This window comes from Sander lucioperca, chromosome 2, assembly GCF_008315115.2.
Source record: "Sander lucioperca isolate FBNREF2018 chromosome 2, SLUC_FBN_1.2, whole genome shotgun sequence".
Lineage (NCBI taxonomy): Eukaryota > Metazoa > Chordata > Actinopteri > Perciformes > Percidae > Sander > Sander lucioperca.
In genome coordinates, this window is record NC_050174.1 from 9,207,420 (window position 1) to 9,218,879 (window position 11,460).

The window sequence follows — 11,460 nt, forward strand, 5'->3', positions numbered from 1 at the left end:
GGGGGGGGGTTGGACGCTCTCCTCTTCAAAACATTTTAAGCACAACAGGGGTCCATCTCTTCAAAAATGTGTCCCTCTGGAGCCTCAGATTGTGAGTTATTTCTTTCATTCTGTAAAGCTCCCACACCCGCTCGTTCCACCACTGAAATGTTGGTACAGTGGGCTTAAGCCAATTTACAGTGATACCCTTAATGGCTGCAGCAAGAAGGATTTGCAGAAGGTATATCATTTATTCAGTTTTGATAGGAAATGTACATGTACTATTTCTGTCTGTGTTTACAAGCAAGTCAGAGGTAGTGTGAGAGTCTGTGAGGGTGGGGGGGTGAAATGGGAGTGTCCTGTGGCCGGGTTACTCTATTCTTTTTCTGTCGTGCTTTATTTTTAGTGAATCACTGAACTAAAAACTTTCTCTCAGTGCAGGCAAACCCAAACACAGAGACGCTTAAAGCCAGAGTTTGTTGTTGTCCCCGACAAGCATGGATTTAATGGAATTGTTTTTAATCGCTCTTGGTACTGCAGTTATTGTGTGCTATGTATTGAAACTGCTGCTTTTCAGCAGGATGCTTTTTCCAAAAATGTGGTTTCCACTGTCGAAATCTTTTTTCACCTCAATGGGAGAGTGGGCAGGTGAGTTGTGTGTGCATGCATGCATGCATGTGGATGTGTGTGTGTGTGTGTGTGTGTGTGTGTGTGTGCGCGCCCATGCGTGTGTGCATGTGCATGTGTACGTGTGTGTGCATGTACCTTAATGTATGTTGTAATGTGCAATTATTATGGTGGTATGAGCACATTACGAGAATGTGCCTGTGCATGCAAAAATACATTTGGCTGTAACAGAGTTTTCAGTTCTAGACTTGTTTAGATTTTCACTGTTACACAAGATTAGACTTGCATAATGTTTGAACCTAAAGAGGCAAGTTCTGACTTTCCTTGAGAAGTTATGTGTTATTCTTTTTTATTATTATGTTTTATAGATATAAAACATATTGCTGCTGAAATGAAACTTTTCTCCAATATAACAGAACATTTATTCCAAGTTTATCTGCAAAATGTTAACTGCCAATGTGGTTATAGTTAAAAATATTAATTGTCTGCCTTGGGAAACAAACTGTTGTCACTGGTGTCAAAAAGAAGAAAAAAACAATCACAGTACACACAATACTAACAATAGTATAAACTGCCCTGCTTTCCTAGATCATTTTGCAGTGAAGTGCTTTTAGGGTAAGTTGACAGAAGGAGGGTTAAGAAAGCACTATTACTTTCTCCAACTGGTGCAAAGAATCCAACTTGTAAGCATCCTATAAACTTGAGGACAGTGTCAGTGTATGTTAATTACAGTGAAACATTCCTGTGCACGTCCAAGAGCACCCTCATCAAATTACGAGATTTCTTTTGGCTTCTTCTGAAGAGGTTATTCAGTCTCCCACAGTGCTAAAAGAAGCCTAATAAAAAAGAGAATAATGGGCTGATCTTTTCTTTCTTTCTAAAGCCCACTTTCGTTCCATTCTAGAACAGGGGAATACAGTCATCAGAACAGTATGTTCTAGGCTGTATCAACCCCGTCCCTTTGCATTCATTTTTAATATTGGCTTCCGAGTTTACGAAAAACCTTATATTGACATATATATTTTCACGAGAAAGGCTGTAAACCTTCAAAAAACAACTTCACAAAATTAAGTAAATACAACAAGTATATATAAAGTAAACATAATTTAAGACTAATAGTTATATTTGTTATACTTATATATAAAATGTATATTTTATATGTTTCAATTGGTTAAGGGCACCCATTAGTGCAACACATGTTCTCTTAAGGGCAGCCATTAATGCACTGCATCTTGTTTTCTCCACTGGAAAGGCACCCTAAAGGGCACTTTATAATGTTTTATCTATTGTAGAGGCATTCAAGAACAAGAGGGCACTTTTTGCGGCATTTCTTTCAAATGTGGGGGCACCAAGGGGGATGATTCTGTTAATGGAGCTCAATCATCTATAGATATAAATCAGCATACAATATGGTGATTATTTTTGGGCTACTTAACATTGTCCAATTGATTGGCCAATAGACATTTTAGTGGTTGTATCTGTATCTCTTTCTCTTTGAAGAAATGCCTGCACAGGCCATTGCAGTTCACAGAACTCAGAGACTCTTTTAAAAATGTTCTGGATGCAGATTTTTGTTCTTTACTTTCATGTTCATTCAATTTTCCCAGTTTGTCACTGAACTATCCTATTATTGCATAACTATTTGAGAATGTATTTCCTGAAATGCAATACTTCGTGTGAAACTATGTCTGCAGGAGCATTTCACTACTAATCAGTCTTATCTAATGTGTTTTTGATAGGAACAGCAATCTATTGATGTTACATTTGCTCTGGTTATTGTTAAACATGGCTAGCATAATGTTAGCTGAAAATGGCAGCTATTGAGGAGCTAAAATAGGGGCTACTATTGCTTGACACTGACAACACTAAATTACAAAAAGAACAGAAGAAATGATTATGTTATTATTATTAAGAGGTTATTGAGCTCTAATAACCTGATTCCAATACCAATTAACAATAGATGGGCAAAGTTCTACAGTAGTTGTCTTTGCTAACATGTTTTAGCTATGTTAGCGTCTCTGCTAAGGAGATGTCATAAACATTTCCTGAATATCTGATTTTAAAGATCGACCCATACTGTCGGTACACGATCCGTTCTGCCTGCACGATCCGTTCTGCACATGCGCAAGATAATACTGTTTTACCGAGGATACGACCTGCACGATCTGTTCCACGCTAGCCTATGGCTAGCCTCCACCGGGAAGCTAACGTTAGTTTAGCTAACAGCTAATTCGGCTAACCGCTAGTGACAGCTAGATTCAGACTAAAATAACGTTAACTCAAACTTAATGGGAAAAGCAGGCTACAGCTAAATTAAGACTTCCCAGTAATAACAATAAAGACAAGTATTGAGTAATTGTATTTTAAATGAGCACAAGTAGAACTGACGTAACAGCTGTTATATATGTTAGGTGTTTGTTATATATGTCAACGTTTATTTTCAAGTTTTATTTTGAGGGTCTTTTAAAGTTATTACATGCTGTCTCAGCTAGCAGTTAGCCGAATTAGCTGTTAGCTAAACTAACGTTAGCTTGCTGTGGAGGCTAATGGCAGACCGCTACAATCAGCTAGCGGTTAGCCAAATTAGCTGTTAGCTAAACTAACGTTAGCTTGGCTGTCGACCGGAAGCGTGGAACAGATCGTGCAGTGTCGTAAATCCTCGTACAACCGCGCATGCGCGAACATTTTGCGCATGTGCAGAACGGATCGTGCAGGCAGAACGGATCGTGTACCGACACATACATTTTTAACACTTATCCAAGTCTGGATTGATGGCAGCAAGCTGAGCAAGATGTTTGTTTTAGGGATGGGCGTATAGATCCTGTGGTATCGATAGATCGATATACTCACGCTACTCATTTGGCATTGATTTACTTAAAAAAATATTGATATAAACTAAAAAATAATAATTGGGGGTGTATGCATCACTTTCAGCTGTTTTAGATTACTTACTTAAATTACTATGTGCCGGGACACCCCTGTACCTGGCGGCGTATTGAGCTGGCCCATGTCACGTGACAGGAGACGAGTGAATGAGCGTCAATGTGCGACACAGCCGACAGCGACACAGCCAAGGGCCTGAAAATGTGTATGTTTTTGTTCATATTTAATTTATTTAATTCATATTTATGTTATTTATTTTAATTTTAATTTTATTATGTATTGACCATAATACATTTTGCATAAATGGTCTGTATTTGTCTTGTGATTTGTCTTAAATGTAATAATATTTTTACTGACAAAAATTTGCAATAAGAAATTAACGGTATCGGTATCGATATCGATGAAAATGCAAGAAAAAGTATCGGTATCGTATCGAATCTTAAAAGTGTGGTATCGCCCATCCCTAGTTTGTCTCCCCAGCCACACCTTCCAGCTCTGGGATGCTGACGTGTTGCTGGGTCAGGAATATGTAATCCCTACATTGTGTTATAGGTGTGCGGCGGGATCTCCTCCCAGTTGGACATGCCTCCACAGGGAGGCATCCTGATCAGATGCCCAAATCATGATCAATGTTAAGGAGAAGCATTTCTACATTTTTAAGTCTTTTGGTCAGCCAGCAGTGTTGACTATAGGTGATGGTTGGAATATGGATTGACTGGTGAATTTAGCGCCTTGCAGAATTGCTTCCCTCTTCACCACAACAGTCCAGTAATTTACAACACTACCACAGATGCTGCACAGAGATCATCCCCATGCTTCATCTTACCTTCTTATATGGCCATTGCCTACAGATAATTGAGCTCCTTCACATGTACCAGTATTTGAGCAAATTGCCTAAGACCTGGAGATACTGACCATCATCGCAACTGCTTCACACTAACTGCCACAGTGCCTGCAGGAGGTCACAGTTTGATGAAGCGAGCATAACCATGTCATCAGCAGAAAGCAGAGATGCAATGCAGTTTGAGCAGTTACTAGACAGTCTCAAATTATTAATTTGGCTAATTCCCATGATGACAATAGCTCAAAACAAGGCATCCCATCCAGAGTCCTCTTGGCTTAATTTATTATGAACTCCCAGTCCTGGAAAACCAGGCTTTAAATATGTATGCCTATTACCTAATGTCTAACAATGAGTGAGGAAAATAGCCTGTGATTTCTGGGTCAGGAGGAGATGGGAGAGTAGCGAGCACACTTAAACAAACAGTTCTTGTTTGTTCTCAGCAAATTCTTTATCAGGGGCAACTGGGGAACATGCTGTATTAGTGCAGTCTCTTAGAACAGGATTTGTTGGGTGTACTGCAAATACAAACACAATCCTGGGATTTGTCTGACAGAAGAGGAAGAGAGATGGTGTAGTCAAGGCTTATTAAAGTTGCTGGGTAACGGTTCTGAGCAGGAGTGTTTGGATTGAAAGAAATTGGGGGCTTAGTCCGGACCTCTGTAGGGGGGTCCAGGGGGATCGTCCCCTGGGAATAGTTTTTTTTTTTTATAAACAAGTTCTTTTTTGATGCTTTTTTAATGCACTCTGGCACCTTATTTACATTTAAAGTACATGCCTTAATCATTGAAAAATGTAAATGTTTACCTCAAAAATGGTAAAAGTAAATGTTGTTTACTACTCCAGATTATTAAAATGAATTGTGATGTTAAAAATATTAGTAGTTGTTATTATTAGTATTGAGTAGAAACACTTCTATCGGTTAACATTTATTGACTAAACAGTCAAATGTATTAATGTTATGTTAACAGGGGTGGAGTGTAGTACATTTACTAGTACTGTACTTGTACTTCAGTATTTCAATATCATCTTACTTTATACTTCTACTTCACTACATCTAAGAGTCAGAGGTTAACCATTTTTGTTAGTTTTGGAGCCACACCATACAATGCCAGCTACAATCATGATGAAGAGAAATGCACTTTTTCTCATATTATAAATCAAAAATCAATTTCTAACTTCTTATCCTTCCTTCTCTTTTAGAAAAATCCAAAAAGATTGAGTAGTTTTTTCTACCTGGACCTATATCTGTGTCACTCACTCGCATTTATTTTGACAGGCTGTTGAGTTACTAAGACTACACACACATAACATTTTTTGTCGAGCTTCACAGGTGCACTTTCTCTCTTTTCCTCTCTCTTACACTCACATAAAATGTGTGCAAATCGCCTATATCTAGCCTATTTTTTTTTTTTTTTTTTAAATTGATCAGTGGCTATTCATAAAACATTTGGGGCTGTAGCCTCAGATTCCCAGGCCCAATGACACCACTAGCTCTGAGCTATGGGGTATGACACATGTGCAATGTAACTGGAGCATGCACCAGCCAATGAGCTATTTTGGCAAGTGCACACCAGATTTTACTGCATGTGTTGTACTCCAATGATATGACATATGACATCTCCTCTACCGTCCTTGGTGTAGTGCATCTCTGATTCACAGTGCCCCTGGTGTTAAGAATGTAAACTGCAGAATAATATAATAACATTCATTTATAACACTATCCCTGCATCCCTGTTTCAGTGGTGACTGGTGCTTCAGAGGGAATAGGAAGAGCATATGCATTTGCGGTAAGTGTTTTTTTTTTTTTGATAGCACTGCTTGTGTCTGCATGTGTACATTTCTGTCCTTGAAATTGAAGTATAGAACACCAAAAATAAACACAATTTCGAAGATAAAACACCTGGTACACATTATAACTTGTATGTGTGGATGGGTTTTTGTTTTTTTTTGCGTATTTTTATTTTCATACCTGGGCAACAAAGACTGTATCTGTTTCTTTTCTGCCCAGAATATCATGCAGGTTAAAATATGTAGTTTTTTATTTGATGCACATGTGCAAATTTTTGTTGGCATTTTTTATTTCTTCTACCATCCATCACTGCACTACTGCATCCCTCAGCTGGCTAAGCAAGGAATGAACGTGGTAATCATGAGCAGAACCAAAGTAACACTGGACCAGGTGGCTAAGAAAATAGGTAAAACTTTCTGTATTTACCTTTTTTTATTGTGTCTGCTTTTAAAACTTGAATTACATCCACAAATATGCTGTTTGTCATCCGTCCTAAAATAAATAATGTTGAGTATATTGCTGATTCCACATTTTCATTTTTCTTAGGTGATACTACAGGGCAGAGGGTGAAAGTGATAGTAACAGACTTCATGAAGGACAATGTCTTCAGTGAAATTGAGGATCAGCTTAGGGACCTCAACATTGGGGTTTTAGGTTGGATCTTTTTTTTCATGTAAATTCCATGTAAATATGAAACATTAATTGCTGCCACACACCAAACACAAGGAAAGGCCCTTATTTAGGATAGTAATATCTGCTGATTTCCTTCCTCCCTTTGAAAACGGATCTTCTATTTTCTTCTTCTACCCCAGTCAATAATGTAGGCACGCTGCCAAGCTTCATCCCCTGCAAATTCCTTGAGTCTGCAGAGCTGGACCAGGTTGGTGGTGCCTTAACAGTTTTAGGTTGACTTTTAAACAGTGTTACTTATCAAAATGTATTGTATCATTGAACTCTAAAAAAAAAGCACATTTTCTTCATCATAAAACATATTTTCCATATGCCCTACTTCCCTTTGCATTACTCATAAATTACTTTGAGTGGTAATATGTTTCAGTCAAACAAGTGTTAATTATCATCAAACTTTTCCCTAAAAAGTTTTTTTTAATCTTAACTGTAATTATCAAATACAGACACATGTTTATTTATGCTTTCAGGCTATTACAAATGTGATAAACTGCAATGTGAAAACTATGGCCAAGGTAAGAGTGTGTATTTGCTGTTTTTTGTGTGTTTTCAACAGTTATTTCACACCATAAAGTCTTAGTGACAGGTGTAGTATCAAAAACTCTTGACTGGGAACGAAAAATAGAATCCCCAAACTGTCCATCATTTACTTTATCAACGCTTTGGTCCTTAGACCTTTTTCAAGTCAACAATATCAAATAGACAATAATTAACATAGTTCATGTCTGAACTTTCCCTGATGAAGGTCGAAACATCGTTAATAAAGTGAGTGATGGATTCTTAGTTTTCTTCCCAAACAAATGAACTCTGTCAACCCTTACATTTGTCTCAAATCTGATTTTATATTCCTTTTCCCCCAGATGTGCAAAATAATCCTTCCAGGCATGGAGAACAGGTTTTATAATACGATAAAATCCTAACATGCTGATTTACAGTTTTTGGCCACAAATAAGACCACAATTGTTCGGTTTTTTTTCTGCCTCTACAGGGAAAAAGGGGTGATTGTGAATATTTCGTCTGGAGTTGCCTCTATTCCATTCCCCCTGTACACCCTGTATGCTGCATCTAAGGTAAATACATCATCACCAGTAATACCAGTACACATCTAGTTTTCCTAAATCATGTTGTATGATCACTCGTGCTCTAAATCGTGTTCCCATAGGTGTTTGTGGAAAGATTTTCTCAAGGTCTTCAAGCTGAATACAAAGATAAAGGGATTATTATACAGGTACTTTAATTCGTATTGAGACTCCACCTCAAGGTATTTAAATCAAAGGAAGAGAGAATGAGTTGTTATTAACCTTAAAGTGTTGTGATGTAATGTAATCTAAATTGTGTCACTGTCCTGTTTTCTCAGACAGTGGCTCCATTTGGGGTCTCCACTCGATTGGCAGGTTATCAATCAACCAACATAGTGACGCTGTCACCAGAGGACTTCGTAAAAAGCTCCCTGCAGTACCTCCGAGCTGGAGACAAAACACACGGCAGTGTCTGTCACATAGTTCTGGTATAACTTACGGGCACCACCATCTGATAATGCCAAATAATGGCAAGTAACATGACAAGAAACTGATTTGTCTCTTTTGTGTGTGTGTGTGTGTGTGTGTGTGTGTGTGTGTGTGTGTGTGTGTGCGTGCGCATGCACATGTATACAGGGCTGGTTACTGCAGTCTATTCCTCTCAAGGTTCTCTATTCTGAGTTGATACTACACAGCCTACAAGACTATGTCAAGAAAAAAACAGCACAGAAGACACCAAGTTCAACTTTTGAAAGTGGTAAAAATAAATAACCAGGAACAGCGATGAAAAGACATTTGGCTTGTATATATTTCACACTGTAAATCAAATTATAATTATGCAACTAGTGTTGATAAACCTATGTCTTCTGTTTTTCATTTAAACATAGTGGTGACTGTTGTAAGTCATTAAAGTAAATACTATTATTATTATTATTAGCTGTAGTTACTGTACAGTAGTACTTTTTGTTTTATTATTTTGTTCCATTGTGGGCAAGCCATCCTCAGGAAAGCACCAATGAAGGTGCTTTTAAGTCTTATTTTCTTCAGTTCTTAATGTTTGGAAGGAATTTATGTAGGCCTATCTCTACCTTATTCCAAATACACATCTATATATAGTCTACTCTTACAATAGAGAAACATACACTCCACTATTTAAGGACCACTTGTATAATCTAATGCAATCCAATGCAACTGTGCTGCTATAAAGTCTACTTTCATGATGCCTATAATGTTTTTTTTTGTTATCAGGTTTTTTTATTTACACTGTCATAGAGGCGTTAACTAAATTATATGTTTTAAAGGAGAATTCCGGTGGAATTCAACACGTAGCTCTGTTGTTTGGAAATTTGGAGTGCTGTCAGTAGGGAGTCCCGATCAGGTTTTTTTGCCCTCGAGTCCGAGTCCGAGTCATTTGATTTTGAGTATCTACTGATACCGAGTCCCGATCCGATACTTCTATAATAATTCGCGCTTTCCGCTTCAAGCTGCTTCCGTGTTCTACTTTGCCGGCATTTAACCAATAGCGTCTCTGCAACAAAGTGATGTCATGCCGCACGCATTGCTGTTTCTGTGTGGAGTCAAAAGGGTCTAACTCTGCATAACTATAGATGTGTTAAAAAATAATGAGAATATATATACATATATATCCGAGTCCTGATCGGGAGGTAACGTCCGATCGAATCTGAAACCACGTGATCGGGCCCGATTTCCGATCACGTGATCGGATCTGGACATCCCTAGCTGTCAGTAGCAAGAAAAACTAAAACAATCAGTGCTGCCTACACCGAGTTATCCCCCTGCTAGCGTTAGCACCCAACAGGCTTAAACAGGGCAAGTTTTAAACGTGTTTTTAGCTTCTAAACATGCTCGAAATGTCATTACAAGTGTCTACCCATGTGCAGTGATTCCTTCTGAGGGAACACAGCAAATTTGACTGAATATTGGATTGTATGAGTTCGACAATCGACTAGTGTGGACTTGACCGGAAAACAGGAAACAAACAGAGGTATGTGCACTGGCTGGATTAACACAACTTTTATGCCTTTCTGTCACATCTACTGCAGTCAGATTTGCTGTGTTCCCTCCTAAGGAATCATTGCACATGGGTAGACACTTGTAATGACATTTCGAGCATGTTTAGAGGCTTAAAACACGTTTAAAACTTGCCCTGTTTAAGCCTGTTGGGTGCTAATGCTAGCAGGAGGATAACACGGTGTAGGCAGCACCGATTGTTTTTGGTTTTTTTGCTACTGCCAGCACTCCAAATTTCCAAACAACAGAGCTACGTGTTGAAATTGACCGGAATTCTCCTTTAACATTGATGTCATAGTTAGTGGTGGTGTTGTACTGGACTATATTACACTGAAATGTGTTTCTAATATTCTGCTGCCCTCATATATAAAAATATGGAGGATATAATGCAGTCCAGTGCAACACCACCTTTATATGTCCTCAGCAATAAACATAACTTTTCCTACAATGTCAACAAAAGCTGAACAAAATAAGCTTCATAATGGTAGAATTTATGACAGAGCTGTCGTATTGAATTGGAATAGATTGTACAAGTGTACCTAATAAAGTGGCCACTAAGTTTCACAGTTTCACAACTCTGTGGGAGTGATGTGCAATTTTCCCTCAAATTTTATTTGATCTCATTTACTTGTAATTGTTGTCAATCCATCTGTTCCATTTTATTGTAAGAGTTGCCATTAATAAACTCTGAGTTTGAAGTAATTTGTTGGCAATGTGCCCCCTTTGTGTATATTTCCTTAAATAGGCTACATTTCTATGTACATGTTAAATTACGAGTTGCGTTTCTGAAACTGAAAATACTTTTCCACCTGATGATCATAAATGACCTGTAACAGCAAACAAGACTAAAAGTGAAAAGAATGCTATTTTTACATAGTTTTTATTAATGCCTTTGCCCCGGTCCGATTTTTCCCACAAAGTCACAAAATGATTTACGGTAGACTCTACACAGTAACACATTCTCATGGGTCACATATTTCGTTGTAAGCCTGTGTTTGAGTATCCAGCCAAGTAAAGGGTATATATAGGGTATATAGGCATAATAATAGTTGTTTCTTTATTTTATTTGAGAAGTTATCTGTTGTAGTTATGGCTGATACTGGGGCAGGGCAATAGCAGAAAAAAGTAAAGTAAGAGAAGATCCACTAAAAGCTAAAAGGGAGAGTGACAGACAGGGGAAAAACCAAATCAATTTCAGTTGGGCTTTCAAAAGATGGAGACAATTGCGGGATTGTAAATGATTCAAAACCGACCCTGAATTGGCCCTCTTCCTCCAAGACAGGTATGCCATATGTCTATTTCATTCAAAAATAACTTTACAATGCGAGACGTGGTTGTACGTCAGTAGCCTACATGAAATTACGTCCCCCTTCCTTTTTAGTGCCCAGGTATTATTTCTTTTCAGTCCATGTTTGTGTTGGCCTACTATTTTCTTTTTGTCCCCCTGACCCACATTAGATTAACAATCAAAACCCTCATACCTTTACCATAAACACTCTAAACCACAAAGAATGTTTTCAAACTATAATATTAACATTAATTCCGATGTTATTTAAAGCTGAAATGAAAATTATAACTCAACACATGTGACTTAGCATTGA

At 37.9% G+C, this 11,460-nt stretch overlaps 1 protein-coding gene across 3 annotated transcripts; it reads left to right on the plus strand.

Moving 5' to 3' along the window:
* The first annotated feature begins 343 nt into the window (after positions 1 to 343).
* Positions 344 to 8,761, plus strand: hsd17b3 (hydroxysteroid (17-beta) dehydrogenase 3). Of its 3 annotated transcripts, XM_035991884.1 has the most exons (12): positions 361 to 411; positions 445 to 627; positions 6,074 to 6,120; positions 6,453 to 6,528; positions 6,669 to 6,776; positions 6,935 to 7,002; positions 7,280 to 7,324; positions 7,670 to 7,704; positions 7,798 to 7,879; positions 7,972 to 8,037; positions 8,167 to 8,316; positions 8,465 to 8,761. In XM_035991884.1, exons 2-12 carry the CDS (start codon positions 477 to 479, stop codon positions 8,597 to 8,599), a joined length of 963 nt encoding a protein of 320 aa, XP_035847777.1. In that variant the 5' UTR covers positions 361 to 411; positions 445 to 476; the 3' UTR covers positions 8,600 to 8,761. The 3 variants fall into 3 exon arrangements, with proteins under 3 accessions (XP_031161817.1, XP_031161815.1, XP_035847777.1); XM_031305955.2 differs by having other exon boundaries at positions 346 to 627; XM_031305957.2 differs by lacking the exon at positions 6,669 to 6,776 and having other exon boundaries at positions 344 to 627.
* The last annotated feature ends 2,699 nt before the right edge of the window (positions 8,762 to 11,460 follow it).